The 23,636-nt window shown below is 42.6% G+C and overlaps 1 protein-coding gene across 6 annotated transcripts; it reads right to left on the bottom strand.

Annotated features, from left to right (window-relative positions):
• Positions 1-732: 732 nt before the first annotated feature.
• cplane1 (ciliogenesis and planar polarity effector 1) lies at positions 733-21,810 on the bottom strand. 6 transcript variants are annotated; one of them, XM_057321029.1, is made up of 54 exons: positions 21,674-21,810; positions 21,174-21,315; positions 20,916-21,051; positions 20,455-20,574; positions 20,132-20,370; positions 19,955-20,061; positions 19,727-19,883; positions 19,546-19,649; positions 19,275-19,457; positions 18,024-18,282; positions 17,788-17,925; positions 17,018-17,703; positions 16,497-16,687; positions 16,322-16,402; positions 16,082-16,243; positions 15,192-15,359; positions 14,708-14,936; positions 14,520-14,635; positions 14,230-14,447; positions 13,983-14,144; positions 13,764-13,893; positions 13,562-13,671; positions 13,343-13,489; positions 12,616-12,739; positions 12,161-12,482; positions 10,695-11,610; positions 10,250-10,368; positions 10,027-10,160; positions 9,855-9,937; positions 9,672-9,730; positions 8,851-8,913; positions 8,593-8,770; positions 8,173-8,511; positions 7,502-8,089; positions 7,260-7,429; positions 7,086-7,170; positions 5,867-5,924; positions 5,634-5,768; positions 5,459-5,554; positions 5,074-5,198; positions 4,833-4,998; positions 4,505-4,737; positions 4,166-4,250; positions 3,944-4,072; positions 3,795-3,830; positions 3,667-3,700; positions 3,435-3,572; positions 3,196-3,361; positions 2,719-2,774; positions 2,502-2,618; positions 2,212-2,375; positions 1,989-2,084; positions 1,780-1,871; positions 733-1,704 (listed from the first exon to the last, which is right to left on the bottom strand). In XM_057321029.1, exons 2-54 carry the CDS (start codon positions 21,261-21,263, stop codon positions 1,552-1,554), a joined length of 9,192 nt encoding a protein of 3,063 aa, XP_057177012.1. In that variant the 5' UTR covers positions 21,264-21,315; positions 21,674-21,810; the 3' UTR covers positions 733-1,551. The 6 variants fall into 6 exon arrangements, with proteins under 6 accessions (XP_057177012.1, XP_057177008.1, XP_057177010.1 ...); XM_057321025.1 differs by having other exon boundaries at positions 734-1,704; positions 1,780-1,901; XM_057321027.1 differs by having other exon boundaries at positions 734-1,704; positions 1,780-1,901; positions 14,520-14,629.
• Between the last annotated feature and the right edge of the window lie 1,826 nt (positions 21,811-23,636).

The following is a 23,636-nucleotide window of genomic DNA, read 5'->3' as shown; positions in this document are numbered from 1 at the left end:
TAAGGTGGGAAATATCTTAAATCCGAGGTGTCTGGAACGTAATCATAATTGTCAGTGTTACAAAAATATGAAAAATAGTTTATATAAAAGATGAACGAAATAAACTGCGTATTCTTTACCTTGTTTATGTCTGCTGGATCTGCGCTGTACACTGGTGAAGAAGTCCGTTATTGGTTTTATTCACTGTTAGGTGGAGCCGAGATTGGAAATCGAAACTAACTGCGTACAGAAAGTGAAACTCATGCTTTATTATTATTGGGAGGGATCTGTAAAATATTTTTCTGTGACAACCATTAGGCTCACAACAAATAAACTAGAGTTGAATTATGGCTAGTCTTTACCAGATAGAATACTGGCAAAAATTCAAAGGAATGGTAACACTGTAAAATAAGGTTGTATTCGTTAACATTAGTAAATTAAGTAGCTAAAATGAACTAACAATGAGCAATATAGTTTTCAATCATAAAATTTTTTTTGTTAATGTTGCCGAGTCATGTTTTAATGACTCAGCAACAGGGAGAAATGAAAATTCATTACATCAAAAGTCCTTTTGTGTGGATCCCAACCCACATGACCTTCGTTTGCCAATAAAATTATGCTGTAAAGAGCACATATGCACTTCAGACTACAAATAAAACAAAAAAGACTACACCCAATTTATCCCCTGCTAGCATAATATTGTAATTTAAACAGCTATAACAAAAGATTTAAGAAAAAATTGTAGTAACCCACATAGGTATGAAGGAGTTTTGTTTATTACTTAGCATGTGACATGTTTTGGAATGCTTTTCATATTTTGTTTCAAGGGAATTCTCTCGTCATTCTTAAGTTATACCTTATTCCCTGGTTTCACAGACAAGGCTTAAGACTAGTCTCAGACTAAAATGAATTTTGAGCTGTCTCACCTGAAAATAACATCTTAAAATATTTCAGTGCCAAATATTTTTTGTCTCAAGATGCACACCAGTAATTATTTTTTCTAAGGCATTTTAATAAAAGTGATTTAAATAGCCTAAATTAACTAAGGCATAATCCTGGTTTAGGCTAAGCATTGTCTATGAAACCGGGCCTAAGAGTGATAGCGATCTTAAGAACGACGTAGTGATATGAAGGTTTCGGAAACCCAGCCCAGATTTGTTGGTTAAAACACAAAGAAACTCCTGTTCAATCTGATAATATTTCTGCCGAGTTAATATTTAATAAGTCATAAATAAGAGAACGTTTGTTGTTTTTGCCTGACGCATATTTTATGAAAGGAATATCAACCAAAAAATACAATCAATTGAAAAAACACTAAAATTACATATTTCTATACGTTTAAAACGCTTGCAATGAACTGTAAAATATATTAAAGGTTTTAAGCATCCTCGTTACATTCTACTGTTGCTTTAAAATTGTTTTGTTCATACCACATAGCAAGACTCTTGTTTATTAAGAGCACATAAATTACAGTCCAAAGAAATTCCAAATATGGAAATCATTCCCAGTCAAGAGATTTCACTGTAATGAAAACAGAACGTTTTTAGAAACGTCTGTCCAGTTTCTCCACCACTATTGATCTTCCTCTTCAGCGACGATTTTCTCGATGGCGGCCCAGTCCAGTTTGCTGAGAACGCTGCCGGTGCTGTCAGAAAGAGCGTCGAATCCCACCAGATCTCTCAGAGGATCCACATGTGCGAACGCTTCATCAAACTCCTCAAATCCCTGAACAGAACACGAGATCACATGAGCAGAAGATCATGACTGATACTGTGTTTACATCATCAGCCCCGCAATCACCTGTTTGTTCTCTTTGTCCTTTAATCCCAGAATGCTGCTGACCTCAGCGGAGTCCTCGGGGTTCCAATCTTCCACACGTGTCTGATCTTTAACTGTAGATGGTTGGAAACCATTTTTCAGCTCTACAGAACACCACATGTGTGAAAACATGGACAAACACTTTCCTGTAATATAACAGTCACCCAAAAACATGTTCAAAACATTCTCACTTCGATGATTCGTCTTTGTTTCTTGTCTGGCTTTCAGGTCTGTCAGTATCCCACGTCGTGTCACCTGTGACAGCCGGTCACCTGGTAGACCGCTCGCTAAAAACAAAGGACATGATTAGACACCCAATTTAGTCAGCTCATGTTCCTCCTATAATGCTCTACTGAGTTTTACTGAATAAATCGTGCAGCAGTAATAGTGATGGTGTGTGGGGTTTGTATGGACCTGGTCTGTGTAGCCCGAATCTGTTGCTCAATGATCCGTTTGGTTTCGTTGTAGATTTCCTCTGAAGCACAACTGTTTTTCCAAGAGAGGACGCCCAGCGTCTGTAAGGTCCGGTTTGACCTTTAGGGCTTTTCTTGTTTCTCATCGATGACTGACTGCTGCTCCTGAAACAAAATCAACATTGTATTTGCTTATTTGTAAGACACTTTGCTTCACACTTCAGTTTGAGTTCCTCTGCAGTAACAAACAGACCACAAGTCATTTACTAAATGAGATTTGTGGGATCTGACCTTTGTGGGAGTCTCTCTTGGGGTTTTGTGGGGAGGTTAATAGGTGTTGTGAGCAGATCGGTGATCAGACTGCAGGCGTCTCGGGCTCTCTGTTCATAATGTTCCTGTAGAATCATCCTGAACACACACAGAACACAATGAAGTACATCATCACACTAACGGATGCTAACTAACATTAGAGCATGTTTTTACAGCACACACAAATGAAGAATCATACTTGTCTTTTTCTTGTTTTGTTTTCTTAGTTGTTGCCAGATCTACAGATGATGGATTCTGCAAAGAAAATAATTATATTTTTACTGTTTCTTTATGAAGTTTAAAATGTTGAATACGAAAATCACATTGTTTTTTTACCATGGATGGAACTCAGAAAAAACCTCAAAAATATTTTCACACATTTATACATTTCGGTATTATAACTCGTACGCAGAAATGACAAAGTACTGGCCTAACACTGAGCTCAAAACAGAACAGTTACTAAAAACGAGTCGTCCAAAAATATTACCACATTAATAAGCACCACAGAATCATACAAGAGCTATAAAAAGGTCGGGCGGAACACATTTGTTACACTGTGTTATTCACAGAAAGGAAAAAGTGTAAGACTTTATCTTATTTATTAGGAAAACTGTCTTAATATAAATATGGGCGATTGAAAAATTGAAATAAAAGATGATGTCATAAATCATCTCACGTGTGTCAGAGGAGACGTGAAGGGTCTGTGCTCTTGTTCTCTTTTCTCTTCTCTCTCTTTGTGATATTTCATCAGTCTTTCTCTCTGTTTCCTCCTCATCCAGATCCTCACGTCTCTCCTCTCCTCCTCCATCATGACTCCTCCCTGCTTCACCTCTGACCTGCAGCTGAAACAAACAAATCGAGCCATCAATACATCACTCCCCGGCAGCTGTATATTAAACGTCCGGTGAATCACACCTGCTTGATTTACATGTATGAGCTCCTCTTTGAGAAAGCCCCAAAGCTGAGCGGGACAAGACCCCGTCCCTGATTAACTCTGACAGGATGTCTTTCACATCGCTGAGTCCGGTCAGACCCAGAGTCTCATCCGCCCGTCTGAGGAGAGACAAACAGACGTGTCAATCTAGCATGTGACGAACTCAAAAACACTGTTGCTAAAATCTACAGAAACAGTGAAAATCTTTCTTACGGTTCGGGATCCTCAAACAAAGATTCTGTCAAATCTGCAGGTAAATAAACACCAACGCAAACATCCATTACACAAGCGTAAACATCATATATCAGCAGCAGTGTGGGTGTGTGAAGCAGGTCACCCACCTCCATCCGTGTCCTGCACACGCTGCTCTTGTTTCACTGAAAACAGAGATCATGTGAAAAGACTCTACATCGCTCAATATCACTGTAGACATGGAAAAGTGAAACTGGATTAATACACGAATCAAAGGAAGGAGATGAGGTTAATATACCTGCAGGAGGGGAATGTTCACCCGGGGCTGAACTTTGGTTGCAAACCGTAGAAGACAAAATCTCCTCATCTGCTGGCTCCCGGATGGCCGCCGGTCCCAAATTCATCATCGACGGGTTGTCATTTTTCACTGTTGATCCAAAACCAAAACAAACCAAAAAAGCGTTTCACGGTACGTTTTATTCTCTGGTGTTTAGCAGCTGTTGTGTATCAGTTCTCTAACCTTCTTGGAAGGTCGTCACATGTCTGGAATAAGGTTTCCTCTCCACTCTGGGCATCATGACAGGGTTTTGTGTTTCTATGGTCAGCTGACAGGAAACACACATTAACACGCAGTCGACTGCAGATGGACACCTGATGACATGCCCTACACCCTGACACGCTAGGAATCCATTTATTATATATCAGCCTTCAATGACCTCATCCTAACCGAGCGACAGCATTTACTATTTTACAAATGCATTTTTGACACTGCGGTTACAACACAGAAGATTTACTGTAGATAAACCCCAAGATTGGTCTAAGGTCTACTGCCTTGTGTGAACTGTAATGAATCTCGTACCAGTCTAGTGTCGGCAAACTCTTTGTCAATGTTATCGGCGATGTCCTGCAGTCTGGCGAGCTGGGCGTCCATCTCTGTCAGCCGCTCTGAGATCTGAGTCCGGGACAGGAACACCCGGCCCAGAGAGCTGGAATGGATCTTCACGCCCGAGAGCACGCTCAGAGTAATGCGATCTCCGCTGAGCACATCATCAGCTTCCACAGCCGGAGGAGACGAGGATCTTACAGCAGGACCTGCAGGAAATCAGATGTGTTAAATGACGCCCTGTTTTGCTCTGATCCAAATGATTTACTTTAGTGAAGGCGAATTAATTCATGTAAATGTTTACCAGGAAGCTCCTCGGTCGATAAAATTGGCTTAGTGTTGATTGGGGCGGAGTTTACAGCACGGGCTGCCAAGAGGTGGAGCTGAGCGAATGAGGGCGGAGAGTTGGGGGCTTGGGATGAGTCATCAGCTAAATCGATCACATTGATGAACCTTCTTCCCTCAGCATTCTACGAGAGAACAATGTTTCATCTAACTTATGTTTAGTGGAACAGAGAGATGTAATGGATCAGCGTAACACTTACAATATGTGCGTTTGAATCGGTGCCCTCTGGCCGGTCTGGAGATGTTTCTTTAGAGAAACGCAGATTCAAGAACACATCTGGAGGAACTACTGGAGCAACACCTACACGACCTCCATTGCCTGTAGCTGTACACAAAACCATGGTTTATTACAGGCCACAAAATAGCTTTTACATCCTTTTCTTTAAATATTGAATTGTCCGCAATAAATGGAACATCATATTGCAAATGAAGAAGAAACTGCAAGGGTCATCCTATTGTTCAGATACTGTATGTATAAGCGAGCAAGTAGACTTTATGTACTTGCCAGTTACATATTTGACTTGAATTCGGGCTAGGAGAATGTGAAAAAGTTGAACCAGACAGATTAAGATGATCTGGACTTACAAGCGCTAGGCATTATGGGAGATGAGGGCAGCTGAACAGACACGGCTTTATCGGTGATGGACCGAGACGGTTCTAGAGTAAACCGAAGCAGAACTTCTATATTAAACAAGATTCTTCTGTGAGTACATTTGAAGTGTATGAGTTTAGATACTGGAACACTGAAGGGAGCACACACCCGGGTCAGTGTTGGTACAGGCGTCATGGATTTCAGGAGGTCTCTTCTGCGTGGAGGCGTATGCATGGAGCTCGGCTGAGGTGGAATACATCTTATCCAACAGCATCTGTCCAGTTAATTCAGAATCCATCGCGCCTGAAATAGTTTAAACATAATGTGTATGAGAGACACAATAGGTCAAAAACAGAGTTTGAAAGAGAAACCGAGACCGGAGAAGAGTTGTGTGGGCTCACCTAAAGGAGTGACATAACCATCATTCTGATCCCACACCTCTTCTGCAGGCTGAAGAATCTATAAAACACAATGAACATCGCCATTATCTTGATGTAGATTCGATGATTCAACATAGTACTGATGATTCACTGTAGTTTGGATGGTCTACTGCAGTTTTGATGATTCATTGTTACTTTTCAAATTCACTGTAGCTGTGATGATTCACTGTATCTTATGGTTCACTGTAGTTTTGATGATTCACTGTATCTTATGGTTCACTGTAGTTTTGATGATTCACTGTATCTTATGGTTCACTGTAGTTTTGATGATTCACTGTATCTTATGGTTCACTGTAGTTTTGATGATTCACTGTATCTTATGGTTCACTGTAGTTTTGATGATTCATTGTCTCCTTAATGGTTCACTGCAGCTTTAATGATTAACTGTCTCTTTAATTATTCCCTGTAGCTTTGACTATTTACTTCATCTTAAATGTAGCTTTAATGTTTACTATAGCATTAATGATTCACTGTAGCTTTTTTGAATCATTGTAGCTTTGATGACTCACTTCAGCTTAAATGAAGCTTTACTGTTTACTATAACATTAATGATTCACTATAGCATTATTGATTCACTGTAGCTCTTTTGAATCATTGTAGCTTTGATGACTCACTTTAGCTTTAATGATTCACCATAGCTTTGATGACTCACTTCATCTTAAATGAAGCTTTACTGTTTACTATAACATTCATGATTTACTGTAGCTTTTATGATTCACTGAATCTTTTTTGATTCACTGAATCATTAATTTAATTATACACCGTAACTGTGATGGTTCACTGTAGCTTTGATGATTCTCTTTAGCTTAAATGTAGCTTCACTGTTTACTAAAGCATTATGATTTTTATGATTCACTGTATCTATTGATCCAAAGCAGCTTTGATGATTCACAATCTATTTAATGATTCATTGTAACTTTGATGATGGACTTTAGCTTTAATGATTCACTGTATCTATTGATTCAATGCAGCGTTGATGATTCACTGTAGTTGTGATGATTCACTGCATCTATTGATTCACCACAGCCTTGATGATTCGCTTTAGCTTAAACGTAGCTTTAATGTTTCCTGAATCACTAATGATTCACTATATCTATTGACTCAATGCAGTTTTGATGATTCACTTTAATGCTTTAATGTTTGTTGCTCTCAGTATCCAAATGCTGCTTATAGTTCTAACCTCATCTGGAGGTATGATGGACTCCTCAGGTCTGAACGTGACTTTAATCTTCTCATTCTTATTTTTCTCCTCTCTCCTCTTCCGTCTGATTGAGAGAACACAGAATCATTCGACACGAAACACATCCGACTGCAAACGGTTCAGCGGTCACACACTTCATTAAAAGAGAATCACCTCTTGCTGGACGGGCTGCTCGTGTGACTGTTCTGCACTATGTGGTCTGTTTTTAACAGCTGTAGTTTCCCATCAGCACTTGCCGTCTGCTTCCCGGCGGCCCATCTCAACAGCTCCTCCAGAGGGATGAGACGAGGGGTTCGTACCGGGGGCGTGTTGATCCGCATCCCCTAAACATCACACAAACACCATTCAACTTACAGACATCAAACCGTACAAAGATCAACGCAGTGGACACTCACAGCACTGGGCGGATCAGGATCTCTACGCAGCAGCTGAAGTCTGGGGTAGTGACCCGTGCCTGCGACACCCACATTGGGCGGTTTTGGCGTGGTGGGTTGTGGGACGCGAGGCAGCGTCACAGTCCGTTGTGCGTCGGGGTGAAAACGCAGCAGAGGGAGACCCACCGCTGGAACGGCTCTGTGAGGAGCAGGAGGGAAACGCAGAGCTCCCGTTCTCTCTCTGTCATCATGAAGGTGTGATGGTGGCGCTGATGCTTCCACCCACGTTCTGCCCGTATCCTCAGCTCTACACCCAGACGAGGGTCTGGACCGACTAGGGAGAATGTTGCTGTGAACCGAAGGGGGGTGAGGATTCGGACCCCAGGCCTCCTTCACGGGAGGAGAGGGAGGTCTGGGATCATTTGGCTGTGGTGGTTGCAGCTGTAAAAGGCGGAGTCTGGGTGGAAAGGGAGCGGTTCTCTGCGCAGGCGTCTGCGCGACTGCATTACGCGCAGTAGTGAGCAGCCCTTGTGAGGTCGGGATGAAACTCCTGCCGTCTGTGTGACCGTCCTGAGGCCAGTCGGAGCGAATGGTCAGCTGCTCGAGGGCCTTTAAGATTGTACAAAGAAAAAACATCAGGATACACATAAATATAAGCTGGTAGGCGCACAAGACACCGTTACAAATCCTACCTGAGGTCTGAGGGAAAGGTTCCGTTGTTCACCGTCATGTCTGTGATTCACAGCAGATGTTAAATGTACCAGATGTCTGTTATCGTTCCCACGGCGATTGACCCTCTCTGCTCCAGAGACTCGTGTAGGACCTTTAGGGCCGTCGCATGAAGCAGGCTGGATGTTCTGGGTTTGACCGTGTGTGGGTTCAGATCTGTGGTCACACGGCGGCGGCGCAGACGTCACGGCTGTCTGTGATAGCATCACATTAGACTGCAGCGGGTTGTGTTGAGACAGCGGCAGGTTTGAGAAGGATGCCCCCACCACTTGCATGAGACTCATGAAGTTGATCTGCTGAAGCTGAAGGAGACAACCAGGAAAACTGTAAATGTTTGGCTCAAGTTTTTAATGAGACGAGATGTCAGGGCTAAATCTACGCACCTGCACTAATCGGAATAACTCATCCTGAAGCAGCTGTCTGACGGGATCCGTCTGCGTCTCTGCTCTGTTGCGAGGTGGATCAGAACCGGGTGGGTGACTACAGCTCTGTCCTTCCGTCCGTCTCATGCCCTCTTCTGGCATCACGTGTGAAGACTGCTGGACATCTGACGCCTCACGTCTGAGAGCAAAACGCATACGATAAGAAAAACAGGCCGAGGACAAAACATCCTGCATGAAAGAACGGAACGTCATCTTCACCTGCGTGCTTCTACGGGAGCGTCCCTGTCCAGCGCTCCACAGGAGATGTGATTTCCCTCAGACCTGAAACAGAATACACACAAATGGGAGGTAATCTGATCGTCTGATAGGACGAGAGGTTTGTTTAGAGTCACCATGGCGACCGAACCGCCGAGCTTCACCGCCTGCGAAAAATGATATCAGCCGTAGCCTTGAATTTAGATGCCACGCCCACAGAGCCTTTTAAAAGACTTATGCTGCCTTCACGTGCTCGCGGAAACTCGATAATTCCCACTTCAACCTGGATTTTAATGTTACTAAATTCAGTGGAAGTGGGAATTATCAAATTTCTGAGAGCACATGGAGACAGCATTAGTCCTCAATGCACCAAGACGCACAATTCATGTTCTTCAAAAGCTTTACGACAATAAAGGGAATGAAATGTGAAAATATAAAACATTCTCTCATAATTTACTCATTTGAAATGAAGATGCAGCCATGTTCTTTTCTTAAACAGGGTTCAACATAGTAAAGCAACAAAAAACAAAGTAATCCAAATGTCTCGTGTTCTTTTTTCTCATGTTCATGATATAAAACGATTCATATTTTGAGCTTATTTAGAAATGCTTATATGGCGTGGATAACATGAAATCTTATTGGTCTCATGACCAAACATGCATATGTCAACTAGTCAGGAGACCCGCAAGATTTGACAGTATTTATATTTTGCCATATGTGACCATAAAAGGGACTCGTACTGGGATGGCATGACGGTGAGTAAATGATAAGAGAATTTTCATATTTGGGTGAACCATTACTTAAAGTCATATCTACAGACTTACAATGAATCTTCTGAACGTTCATTTGTGTGGAGACTCTCCAGATCAGCCAGTGTTAACGCCTGTAAAAATATAATCGGTGCATTTGGTTTATTTACTGGTGTTTAGGTTTAATACAACCTAGGCTAAAACCAGGACTAGCATCTATCTGTGGTGCTGTAGATTCATTGGTCAGCACTCAATCACCTGATCTTTGGCTTCTCTGGGAGCTCTTTCCTGATTGGACGACAGCCATGTAGCCTCAGTGGCATCAGCAAAACTGCTTTCATCTGCAAACCAAACAACACAGAAACTTTTGTGAGGTGGTTTATTGAAAAACAAAATGTGTGATGTGTAAAACTCTGAGATCTGATCGGACCGTCTTCGGCCACAGGTGACCGTCTGATCTCTCCTCTAATCGCAGTGATGTTATTCTTTATATCAGATATTACATCCTCCTCCTCAGAAAGCTGACTGTCTGTCTGATCCACAACATCTTCAACCTCACACGTGCTGCAATCAAACATTTACATCTTAAAACCCTATCATGTCTAAAATACGTGACATTAAAATCACACTACATCTGACTGGTGTATACTCACTCGTGGCTGTAGGTGTGTTGGGCGTCCAGGTCTGGCAGGATAACGGGTGTTCCAGCAGATGCCGGGTAACCCGTGTCTACACTTCTGTCTCCGTCTTTCCTCCGGTCTGTGATTGACCGCTGTAATCAAATCATGTCATTTCCCAAAATAATGTGTTCTTAAAACATGATTAAAAAAAAGAACTGGGGCCGGATTAACAAAACTGTTCTTACGAAAAATTATAAGATTGTTCTTAAGATAAATTATAGGAAGCTCATTAGAATGTTCCTTAAGAAGTCCTCAAATAGTTTCTTAAGAACATCTTCATTTTTTCAATAGAAATAAAGTGACGGGAATACAAAATATTCCTAACTTTTTCCTTAAATTACAGTGGCAGTTACAAAGAATTTTCTTCCTAAGAATGTTTGGTGAATCCGCCCCCATAACACTTAAAATGCAAACTCACTTTAAAACCGATGTCATGTTTGTCTGTGGCCAGCAGGGCGGCGGTGTACCTCGGCTCTAAAAGCTCCAAAGCAAACAGCACTGCAGGTGTCGTTGCTTTGGCCCTTATAACCACAGAATCACTGGAGCCCTCCGACTTCATTCTGATTGGCCAAGGGAGCAGAACCCGTCTGTCCGCCCAGCGCATCATCCATTCCAACAGCCTGGCCAGCTGAGGAAACCGGCTCTCCAGCATGGAATCCAGCTGGACCTGAACATCTAACTCAGCAGGTGAGAGGATCTTAAAGGCCCAGGACTCGAACGGGAGAGAGCTTTGACTGCCCCTGACCTCTGAACCAATCAAATTCGCTTTAACCTCATTGGACATTAGCGCAGCCTGTTGGCCAAGCCCAAAAAGTCCTTGCTGCTTCCCAACACCAGGGAGAGCCTGAACAGGCGTAGCGTTTGTAGCTATCTGGGCATTGCTTTGGACAGACGAGGCCGGACCAATGGTGAGGGGAGGTTCTGGGGTTACCGGGACAGTTTGGAAACAGCGGCCGGCCCGGAACAGAGGTAACCGTGCACCAGGCTCACAGCCGGTTTGATACCCGTCTCTCTGACATCGTTTGAGTGTTGTTAGCATGTCAAAGGTCACAGAGTGCAGCTCTTTTGTATGGAGCTGTTTGGAGAAACTGCTCAATAACGGCAGCTCAGAGTCCTCAGCGTCCAGACTGTCTTTCTCCAGCACATAGCTGAGAAACAACTCCAGAAAGAGTGCGTATTCTTTATCTTCCAGTTCAAACTCCCATGTTCCCACTGTGGGCAGGCATGTGGGCTCCACTCGAGTTGACTTTGTTCCTTCGGGCTCCAATAAGTTTGAGCGTTTATTTTCTTTTTTCTCATGTGTGGGTGAATTCCTCGTCGGTGCAGTCCTTGAACTACAAACACAGAAAAAGGAACTTTTACATATGTTAAACATTGAGTTTAATGTTTTACTGAAACTAAATGACAAAAATAGTACAGAACTTATTTTGATGAATAAAGTATCATTTATTGTATTATAATGTGCAATAATTTATTAACAGATATTCACCCACAGAAAAAAAAACGAAGAGACCATTTTTTTAATGATTTTCAGCGTTTCTGTACTATTTTTAGGAATGTGTTTAGCTAAAATTATAATTTTTTTGTTTCAATACAACAGTAATATTTGTACATGTATTTAGTAAAAGTTACAAAAATATTTTTCTATGTGAAAACCTGGATTTTTCAGTTTTCATGCATCTTGTCATGCTGTCTTGATGTTGGATGAGGTTTGGTTTTGTTGAAATTCAACAGACGCTGAACTGAAATGACCACAATACATCTAGAAATGCTGATTTAATGAACATTTGGAATGCTCTCTTCATTTGTATTACTATTTTTAAGCATACAGTATATATACTGTATATAAACACAAATACATTGAAGACATGTCAGCAGAATTACCCGTGCAAAGTCTTGGTCTGCGGTTCAGGGGAAAGCGTCTCAGACGGAGTCTCAGCCGTGTCTCCTTCACTGTACACTAGAGGATGCCCGCAGTCAGTCAAAGTGCTGTCGCTCAAGCTCGTCCCGAGAGAGAGACGCTTCAGTATGGAGTCTGCACCTCCCCTCTCATCCTCCTCCTCTCTCTCCCACAAGAACTGCTCGGCTGCGGCCAGGTGCTTCTCCAGACGCCGAAGCTCCCGTCGCCGCCGTCTCAGCTGATCTCGAATCAGAATCATCATGCTCTCTCCGGAAACATCTTCTCTTTGACTTCCTGATGGCACATCTGTGTGAACATGAGCAAACGTTATTAATGTTGGTCTCTGTACTCAAATCAGAGCTGAAGTGAGGGATTAGATAACATCTCCGTTCAGAGGAAATCGCACACGTTTGGATCAACGTGAATGAGCTCATCTTGCCTGCTGTGGTGTCTGACACCGACACGGGTCTCAATCTCTGCACTAGTGAGGTATACTTCTCCCGGAGTGGCACGCGAACAGACTCCTCCTCTTCGGGGAACACTCTTGCCAGAGTTTCTGCCATCTAACCATCGGAAGAGAAGGACAGACTTACAATTACACACCAACAAATATCAATATAACTATATTTATGGGTTAAAAATATGGATTCGTCGATTTCAATCGATCTTCAATTTCAACAATATCGATTCTTAATGCATGTGCCTCAGAGAATATTATCTGTATTTCGCCTCTAGTCCAGAGGATGGTGCCATTATTCAAGTTGAATTTTAAAATCTGTTTCATTTCCTACACATGTTGTTCATGATTTCACTGTTGCACATCTACAATGTTTTTATTTTTGACAGTAAAGTCATTCAAAAATTGAAAGTAAAAAGTCATTCAAAACAATTGTGTAGGCTTTGCTATTAACGCGAATGTGTATTTAATTAATTCAGTTGAGTGGGGGGGTTCAGTTACCAGCGCCTATATATTTAAATATAGATTCCATGTCTGCAAAACTAATATTTTAAATGAAATACTGGCAACTAATCGATATTGAATCGAAACGAATTGAAACCATATAAATAAGAATCGAATCGCCAAGATGGTCTCAAAACCCAGCCCTATTTATCAGATTGTTTAACTATGGTTTAAGTGTTCCAAACTTAAAGTAAATGAAAATTACCACATGACTAGGCGGTAGTTCAGCCACCAGACTCAAGACTAAGTCTTGCAGTGCTTCTTCAGCGTTCAAGAAGCGACAGAAAGGCAGAAGACGACATGCCCAGCCCAAGGCCTCGACGCACAAATCTGCCACGCTGACATCACTTATCTGTGAGGTTAAAACACGGTCAGGACCAGGACTGCTCAACAGGAATCTGAATTATTTACACGTTCACTGCACCTGAGCGTCTTTCTGCTGGTTCCTGACACTCTGGTATCTTCTACAGGAGATGGTGAGCTGGTCTCTTGCATGAAGCATCCAGCAAAGGGCACACAACTCTCTGAAACATACTGAAAACAAACAGACCATAGCTTGAGCTTCACATGGATGCCAACTCAACCGCAGCTTGATCTACGCCCACAACCAATCAGGAAAGACATACTTATGGTTTGCACGGTAACACCATCCACGTCTTTCCTAGACCCTGATTGGAAGAATCCACGATGACTGGAGAACTTTTTCAGTCCTTCTGGAATGAATTCAAAGTTAGGCTCAGACGCCTTCTTCCGGATCTAGTAACCCAAAACATTGATTCGGTAAATGAATATAAACGAGCAAACCGAAGACATGATTGTAACACAGTAAGCAGGTGAATTGTCACCTTGTGTAGTAGATGTCTGCAGTGATGTAGCTTCCTGATGTACCACTGTGCCGTGGGCCGAGAGCTGTGTGCGGCTCTAAAGAGCAATAAAACCTTCTGTATCAGTCCAGAGAGCTGACAGCGAGAGTCTCGCTCCAGATCCAGATGCGCCGATCGCGTTTCCTACAAAGAATAAAATCCAAACGCAATCTGTTGTGTAAGCAGTATGTGGCAGTGAAAACTGAAGAAACATGCGTGTGTGATATACCTGTGTGTCTGGTGAAGGTTGCGGGCAGTACAGAGGGGGGGCGGGCAGATAGAACGCAGCAGGTAATAAAACAGGAAGTGATGTTGCTCGTTCCTTAGCTGATTCTAGCAGGCGTTTGAGAGGTTGAGAGAAGACGTCCACCTCGGCCATGACCGATGCCTTTAAGATCTCCTGCACAGATACCTGAAGAAGCTCCACATCCTCAACGCAAGCTGGGTCTGAAAGGCAGATCAATTATTATAAAATCATACTTTAACCCCTCAAACCAAGAACATCTAACCTATGTTTACCTGTGTTGTCATTTCCTTCAGACTCGACGGCTCGTCCCAGTAACATCTCCAGCTGAGTCTGAAAGATGACGGCGGGGTGCAGTTGTGTGGGAAGATGTAGCTCTCTCCATCTAAGACTTAAAATGACATAAATGAATATAGTATGACATCATCTCTCTGGGACAGATTATTGAGTTGATGTCACACACCTGCTCATGTCCAAACGCTCGCTGCAGTAGCTGCTGTAGGCCAGGCTGAGGGTCGCTGCCATCTTCCAGTCGCCCAAATGCTGCGCCATCCACGCGGCCTCTGGCAGCAGCCCGCCCAGCAGGAGGAGCTCTAGAGCGTAGTCCACCGTCCACACGTCTGACAGATGCTGAGAACGCAAGGCAACCACCACACGGCTCCGAGACAACTCCACAACACGCCTGCCTGCGTCTGTGAGAGCAAACGCCAAGACTGATACTTAAAGGGACTGTTCACCCAGTAATACAAATTCTTCGTGCCACTTAAAACCTGTTTATGACTCTTTCTCCGGTGGAACATGAAAGAAGATATTTTGAGAAATGTCTCAGTGGTTTTGTGTCAATGAGAGTCAGCGTTGTTTGGTTATCAACATTCTTCAAAATATCTCATACAGAATAACCACATCATAGTCCCAGCAGAAAGAGCATGAGTAGTATGTTGGTGTACCGTGAGGTAAGTGAAGGGCAGGCAGCACTTCCACACTGTGCGGAGGCAGAATGCAGAGAGGACGGTTGGTGAAGTACGCCGCCATAAACCTGGCCAGAGACTGAACCACGGCAAGAGCGGCTTCACGGCCCACTGGCCCTAAGAACCAGCCATCAAATATAGGGTCATCTACAGGACACAGAGAATGGGTAAGAACTTACTTACAGTAGTAGCTAATGTACAGCAGCAAAGTGAATAACACTGATTATCTCTTCATCACAGCACCCATTAGTGGGTGGGATATATTGGGCACCAAGTGAACATTTTGTCCTGAAAGATGATGTGTTGGAAGCATTAAAAATGGTCAAGCGTAAGAATTAGAGCGAGTTTGACCAGGGTCAGAATGTGATGGCTAGACGTCTGGGTCAGAGCATCTCCAAAACTGCAGCTCTTGTGGGGTGTTCTAGTCTGCAGTGTCTATCAAACGTGGTGCGAAGGAAGAAATCGTAGTGAACCAGCGACAGGGTCATGGGGCTCATTGATGCACGTGGGGAGCGAAGGCTGGCCCATGTGGTCAGATCCAACAGACAAGCTACCGTAGCTCAAATTGCTCAAGAAGTCAACGCTGGTTCTGATAGAAAGGCGTCCGAATACACAGTGCGTCACAGTGCGTATGGGGCTGCAAAAGGGGGACCGGCACAATATTAGGAAGGTGGTCATGATTTCATACCTGACCGTGACCGGTGTATAATGATTTATAATTTGAGCTGTTAGGTACAATTTCCCATTTGACTTCAAGCCATATTGCCCTTAGCAAACATAATTTATTGAAAGCTGAAATGTGCCAAAAACCTGACTTTGAATCAGGTTTTGTCAGTTTAATGTTTGATGTGTAACAGAGGAAACTCCACCAGCCAATCCCGGCATCTCTTCCTGATGTCCTGTATGTGGCTGCAGTTGTCGTGTCAGACGGTCACACAGACCCTGAGCCTCCCGCAGGTGATACTGGAACAGGTGACCGTACAGAAGGGCCAGAGAGTAGCGCGTCTCCAGGTAACACGTCAACGGACCTGCTGTGACACGCACAGAGGATGAAGTGAGTTTTGAATCATATGTGATCTGAAGTCAAAACAACTGAATTAAAGTCTGACCTTTCTCTCTTTCTGCACACAATTCAGCTCTCCAGACCCGAACACTGTCTGTATATTCACCTAAAATAAATAGCTCTTCACCTGAGGAAGGGGAAAGAAGTGAAATATTACGACATTGCACAATTCCCTTCATTTCCTCATTTTATATTTATTCTTAATTTGGGGGGACAGCTACCTGTGACATTTCGCAGGGCGTGGCTGTCCTCAAGACGGTCTCCAGCTGTTTGCAAAACCTTCTGAATTTCAGGTATAATGATTGACATCTTCTCACATTCAGGCTGTATGCCCTCATCACATTTGCTGTTGTTTAGCATCATCTGGTATTTCAAAGCTCGCCTGTACACGTCACGCCAAATAACCACCAATCTGAAAAACATAATACAAATTCTGTCATCATTTATTTACCGTCATGTGATTCAAAACACAAAAGAATATATTTTGAGAATCGTCTCGGTGGTTTTGTGTTCCTACAATGGAAGTTAATGGGGTTTAATGTTTGTTTGTTTTGTTAAAAAAATCTTCTTTTGTGTTCTGCAAAAGTAAGAAAGTCACACAAGTTTGGAATGACGTGAGGATGAATAAACGATGGAATGAAAGAAAAAAGTGAACTTAAAAAACACGCTTAAAGGTTGGTTAGCACCAACCAGATAAAAGACAAATATCTTTTAATAAAATATATACTAAAATCAGAAGCACCTATTGGATGGCAGACTTCTGTCCCGTGCTGTTGGTTTCATGGTCTCAGTGTTGATATCAGTGTCCTCATGTAGCAGCCGGACTGCAAACAAGTCAGAGGAACATAAAACCTGATCATCTTTCCCATAATGCAATGCTCTCGACTGCATGCTGTAGGTCAGATTCACGCTGTGAGACGCCTCCCGCAGGACGAGCAGAGCTGCGTTGAAGTTGTGTGAGGAAAGCGCTACATCAGATGATGGGAGGAACATTTCAACAAATCGCCTGCTAAGCTCAACTGCGACGGGCAGACAGCTGCTTCCTCCCCTGCGTGTGGTGTCCCAGGGCAAAAACGACAGGAGAGTTCTGAGGATGCGAAGGGTGCACGTGACCCAGTTCAATTGATTTTTTCTGCTGATAAAGGCGCTGACCCTAAGAAGGTTAATGAGTCGGACGACGCAGGTGATGGTGTACTTGAGAAGACGCTCTCTCTGCTCAACAGCGCCTCGCAGAGACACGGCCAGAGCCCAAACTGTCAGGAGGTTCCTGTAAACCCTGGTGAGATCCTCCTGCACGGCTGAAGATGTTGGTTTTGGGTCTTCTGCGTGAGCATGAAGAGTGTCAAACATTGACGCAAACTCCAGCTTGCCTTCACTTTCCATGCGTGAGTGGAGACCATCGTCAGAATCATCGTCATCTTCCTCACCCTAAAGAGACGACACTTTTAAAAATCACTGTAATGCACGGCCTCCCGTGGCGTTTATAAGCTACAGCGTTAAACGTCGGCTGACCTGAGCTCTCTCTGTATCGCCAGTGTCCTGCAGATACAGCGGTAGAGTAGAGAGAGGTGGTTCTGTCTCTTTAAAAGCCAGCAGACTTCCTGTGAACATCAGAGTGGACATGGACTCCAGTCTGGATCTGACCTGAGGCTTTATCACACAAACGATACGCACAAACTATCACATCAGCAATAAAACACATCATTTAAATCCCACCCTTCAATGCAACCAAATTTTAAAATGTCTACCTGCACCCGAGATGATGACCCCATGACCCAGCGTATGTTCTCCAGCCCTTGAGCAGCGTGCAGCAGGAGAGCGCTCGTAATCGCAGTCGCAGACGGCCGTCTGGGCAGCCGGAGCACAGTCACCATGTAGCCATCAGACACGATGAGTAACGGTTGCCGTGGGTGACAGGTGATGGAGTAGCGCTGTCTCATAGGGTCACAGAGTGACGCGCTGGAGCTGGAGAGAGAGCCATCTTGTGTGTGAAGAGGTGCTGGAGGTCTACGGGAGAAAAATGGTGTTTTGTAGAAAACTGTAGATTTGTGAGGACAACTAAAGTATGTGTATACAAACTCCTAAGCCTTTAACCCTTGTATGGTGTTCATGTTTTCGTTAGGTAAAATGATCAGGTTTTTAAATAAATACAGCCATAAAAATGATGTTAAAAAATACTTTACAGATGATATTTACTTTATCCCAATTACAAACAACATAGATTACATATTGGTTAACACATCCGTGGAAAAAATTAAGAGACCATTCCAAAATTTTATTTCAAATCAGCATTTCTAGATGTATTGTGGCCATTCCATTCCTATTTCAGGAGTGACGTTAAATCATCCAACAGAAAATGTGAAAGACTGACAGCTCATGACGACTGTGATAAAAATCCAGGTCATCACTTTAAAGAAATATTTCTGAACTTTTCCTAAATACATGTACAAATATGACTGTTGTGTTGCTTAAACGTGAATCTGAACTTGTTTTCCTTGCAGTATTTGAGAGCATCTTTTCTGTTATTTTCATTTTCTGCAAATAGATGCAAACAGAAACAATATTCCTATTTGAAATTTGGGAGAAATGTTGTTAGTAGTTCAAAAGAATAAAACAAAAATGAACATTTTACCTAAACACATACCTATAAATAGCTCATTTTAAAACCAGAAAAATGGTCTCTTAATTTTTTCCGCGGCTGTATGTCATCTTTGCTGACAAAAATGTTAAATGCTCTCTCATTTGTAAAGCACTTTGAATGGAAACGTCTGCTTAAAAAAATGTTAATGCAAATGAAATATGTGTGACATGAATTATGGTTAAGCAGCAACGTATTTCTTGTTACGAGAAACATAATTGGGTGTGTACGGTCGGTTGTTACTGGTAGCATCTAAACTGGAAAACGATCCATCCATGATGTAAAATAAAACCGTGACGTTATTCAATGCCATTTGGAAAGCGTCAGCAAGTATCATTCCCAAAGAAACCAATCAAATCACCTGTAGGTGACCAATGGGTGAAGAGGCAGGAAGTGGGCGGGACCAAACTCAATGTTGCATCCAGTTGTGGACAGAGACACCAGTCCACCCAAACGTGCCAGCATGAGCAGAGAGCCCCTCTTTAAAACACAGACAAGATAAAGGCCTTCTGGTGTCCAGCTAACACTCCCCACCCAGTATGACCTGCAAAGCATTCAGGGATATTAGTGGGTGCAAACGTCCCTATCTGTTCGGCCTGTGGGCGTCTGGGCGACTTGTGAAAAACACTTACCTCACATACTTGGCTGGAATATTGATCGCCTTTAGACCACATCCTCCTAACAGACTAGAAACTGTGACAAAGTTCTGCGTGCTGACGAACAACACCTGAGTTACCTGTCAGACCCACAAATATCATCACCTACAGCATATGTTCATGATGTACTGAAAACAATGAACTGTTGTGACTGTACCCTTGGGTCCTTCTGGTTAAGGACTATCGCCAGTAATTGACCATCTGGTGATAGTGCTGGAACCAGAGCTCCTCTGGACTTCACTGGTCTACATGGAGGCACAAGCCGGTCGAAGAGGTAAGACTTGGAAACCCAGTGTACAGTAAAACCTGCTGAGCTGTAAGATAAAACAACAATTTTAGCATTGACATCATTGCAAATAGAAAATGATATCAACCAAGTTCTCACCTGTGCTTGCTTTCCTTTATCATCTCCCACCGAATCTTCAGAAAGGTGATGGTCAACTGCTCTTCAGTACTGAAGACAAACACGCTCAGACACACGTCACCGACGGCCTATAAAACAACACAGGACATATAACACAAGCAATGACGCAGCCTCTGGGTCACAAGCAACTTTATTCACCTGATTCTTCACAAACACGCTATGAACCGACGCCTCTTTGCCCTTCGAGGAGGGAAGCTGAGTGCTTTCAGGATGTGATATCTCACTCCAGCGTCCTTTCACTGTGATATCTCGTGGACTGCTTAGATCCTGAGGTGCCGAACATTCCCAGAGGAACACCTGCCCTGTTAGAGCCGCCAGGAAAACCCTCTGTCCATTCTCCGAAACCAGCAGAGAAAGTTGAACCGTAGTGACCGTACCTGCATGAGACGAAGCCGGAGTTGTTTCTATTAGTTGTGTCCACAACTATTTTCTTTACTACTATACAAAGTTCTCACACAAACCTCTGATGGAAGAAGCCAGCTCATGAACGGCAGGGAAAGCGGAGACCATCTTTAAGGAGTCTTTGTCTTTATTCCACAGAAACAGTTCTCCAGAGACCAGAAGACCCACGAGCCACATACCTGCAGACAATATAACGTAGAACACAGCTGTCAGGTCAAGCTAAAGATTAAAAAGTGATAGTTCGCCCAAACTATGAAAACTCTGTCATCATTTCCTCACCCTCGTGTCATTTCAAACCAATACGACTTTCTTTCTTCTGCAGAACACAAAAGAAGATATTTTGAAGAATGTTGGTTACTGGCACCCATTGACTTGCATCGGTTTTGTGTCCATACAATAGAAGTGAATGGGTGCCTTGACAATAGGGTGAGTGAATGATGACAGAATTTTCATTTTGGGTGAACTATCCCTTTAAGATTGAAGTTGGAGTTACATCACCTGTAAGAGTTACATCACGTACCGTTCGGAGAGGCGGACATGGTCACCACTCTCTGTAACAGTGGCTGAAGTTTCGGGGTCTTCTTTTTAGTTCGCCCCGACACCAAATGTATTTCACTGAGGCGATTGTCGTCTAATAGAAAAACAGCCTCTTTCTCCTGAAACAGAAGAGAAAATAACAATACGCGCTTATATTTACTGTATAGCAGATGACATTGGAGAGCGTCTACACGAATACATAAGCAGTGACTTTCTGTCATTTGGAAACCCGTGGTCTTACCTTCCCCAGCCAGCAGAATCTGGGCCATGGCTTTTTGCGCTTGATGCTGGATGACAACAACACCTCCAACTTCAACTCCATTCTTGGCATTGATGGTAAACATCCGAGAACATCCAAACACCATGTTTCTCCTTACGCTCAGCTTTATGAAAATCATTTTATGAAAAACAAACATAAAGTCAGGGAAACAGGTAATGTTATATGACAGGTAAGTAAATCACTGAGTGTTTAGATCACAGACAAAAAAACAATCAAAGCCGCCAAATAAATGTGTATTACCGGCATAATAACACAATATCGCGGTTTTGTCGCTGCATAATTCTACTGGTATCTGTAAAGAACATACTCGTAGCATAAATGAGTGTTATTATCGCGGACGTATGCTGTATAAACCGTTACGTTAGCTACTGAATGTCAACACAACACGCATGACGTACAAACACACATCTGTAAGGTTTTAACAGCTATAAATCAATATTCCGGTTCTCTTTATACTTTACCATCATGCCATGACTCTGACAAACACATGTCGCGTCTGCTTATTCCACTTATTTCTTTGTTTTTCGAATCTCCCTTCACTTCCGGTATTCTCAACAGCGCAAACAGCTCCCATGATTCCCGCCCCGTTTCCATAGAATCAGATGCGCTCGAGATCCACGTTCGAGACGAGTGGAGTCGGGGCGCATGCGCGATCACGATCAGAGTACCACCGTTGAGCTAGAGCGCGGAATGTGCGCATCCCTTTTAAGAAGATTTACTACGGTTTTACTACAGTGGCATCTGTAATAAAACCATAGTCACTACACATTTACCATTATCTTACCACATGAAACATAATTTAACCGTGGCATTTATAATACGACCATCATAAAAACAGCCCATATAGAACTTTTTATTTGCAATCGTATATATTTTAATTAGAGTAATGTTATCATTATTTTGCTTTCAAACACTGTATTTTTGATTGGATAAAAAAGAAACCAAAACAATAAGTTCAGGGAGGTTGGAGACAGACGTAGCGTGGTTATGGCTGTGACGTCATCGGGAGTTGCTGATGAGTGTGGTTCGCTGCTCTTCATCTCTCACGAATCGATTTCATAATTATTGTAATGTATAATGTGAAGCAATAAAAAAATATCTCACGAATCGATTGATTCAGTTAAAAACTGCGTACTCCGGAGGTCTCATTTGAAGCCTGCTACGTCATCGAGGCTGTCTTGTTTCATAAAAGCAGGTAGGACACTCCGTATGCACCCTTCCCTTCTAATGCGACCTACTTTCACGAGAATTCGGAGAAATTACACACGAGGTGTATCCTTCGTTGCTAGAGATAACCCACAATTATTTGCATCGGCCAGCGTCTGTTATTTGAATAAACGGCAGCAGCTGCACATTCAATCAAATATGTGGTGTTTAAATGTTAACAGTTTACAAATTTGTGTCACGTTTTTTTAATCTTAGCAGGCATATGTAGTAAATAGGTTTGCAAGTGTTTAGTGATTTTTAAACGGTTTATAACAGTAAGGCAAAAAAATGTTTTGGCATTGTGTAGGGTAGAAAATAACCAACTTTTTACCTCTTAAGATCCGGTAGAAATCATTTTAATTAATTTGACAGGTGTGCGAGTGCAACGTGTTGTCAGTCATAGCAACGTGGTACTTCCTGTTTCCTTTTCTGCCAGTATGTCCTACGAAGGACGTCTCGTTTAATCCTAAATTGAGAATCCTCCGTATACCGCATCCTTTAGAGGATGATACCTCTGCCTTACGAAACGAGACAGCTATGATTAGAGCAGATTTCAAATCTACAAGTACCATTTTAAAACGGCCCTAAATGATCACAGTTGAAATGTTCAGGGTCAATTTTTCGAAATTGAGATTTATTCTTCAATAAAATAAATAAGCTTTCCATTAATGTATGTCTTGTTAAGATACAACTGTTTGAAAATCTGCAGTCTGAGGGTGCAAAACAAATCAAAATATTGAGAAAGTCACCTTTAAGGTTGTCAGTCAGAGGTGCTGTAGCAGGCCGTTGCTTAGAAGAAACAGGTTTGTTTTAATGCTCTCTATGGGTTTACGGCTGTAATGACGTTGTCGAGAGAAGATGAACCCGAAAGCTGAGATTCTAAGCTTTACATAGATACCAAACTTGAGCAGGCCATTTTTGTTCGCGATTTTGCTGCATCCACTCACAAAAATAAAGTTTTGATATATTTATGGTAGGAAATCTACTAAATATCTTCATGAAACATGATCTTTACTTAATATCCTAATGATTTTTGCCAATCGATAATTTTGACCCATACAGTACAATGTATTGTTGTCTAATATACCGTGCTACTTATGACTGGTTTTGTGGTCCAGGGTCACAAATTTTCCTTAACACGTGGTCTATATTCTATTGCCATTTTTCATAATGAAATATGTTGTTGAACATAACCACTAGCACAGATTACTTGACTAC

The sequence above is a fragment of the Triplophysa rosa genome, linkage group LG22, assembly GCF_024868665.1.
Source record: "Triplophysa rosa linkage group LG22, Trosa_1v2, whole genome shotgun sequence".
In the NCBI taxonomy this organism is placed as follows: Eukaryota; Metazoa; Chordata; class Actinopteri; order Cypriniformes; family Nemacheilidae; genus Triplophysa; species Triplophysa rosa.
This window is presented reverse-complemented; position numbering and strand designations above follow the sequence as displayed.

Bases quoted from the DNA above. Each gene is read 5' to 3' on its own strand.
- cplane1 (XM_057321025.1), bottom strand. From the start codon at position 21,263: ATGCCAAGAATGGAGTTGAAGTTGGAGGTGTTGTTGTCATCCAGCATC. The intron at 17,926-18,023 runs GTAGACATTTTA...TGTGTGATAAAG, and splicing joins GGTCATCATCTCGGGTGCAG to CCTCAGGTCAGATCCAGACT. The intron at 2,619-2,718 runs GTATGATTCTTC...GTGTGTGTTCAG, and splicing joins ACAAAACAAGAAAAAGACAA to GATGATTCTACAGGAACATT.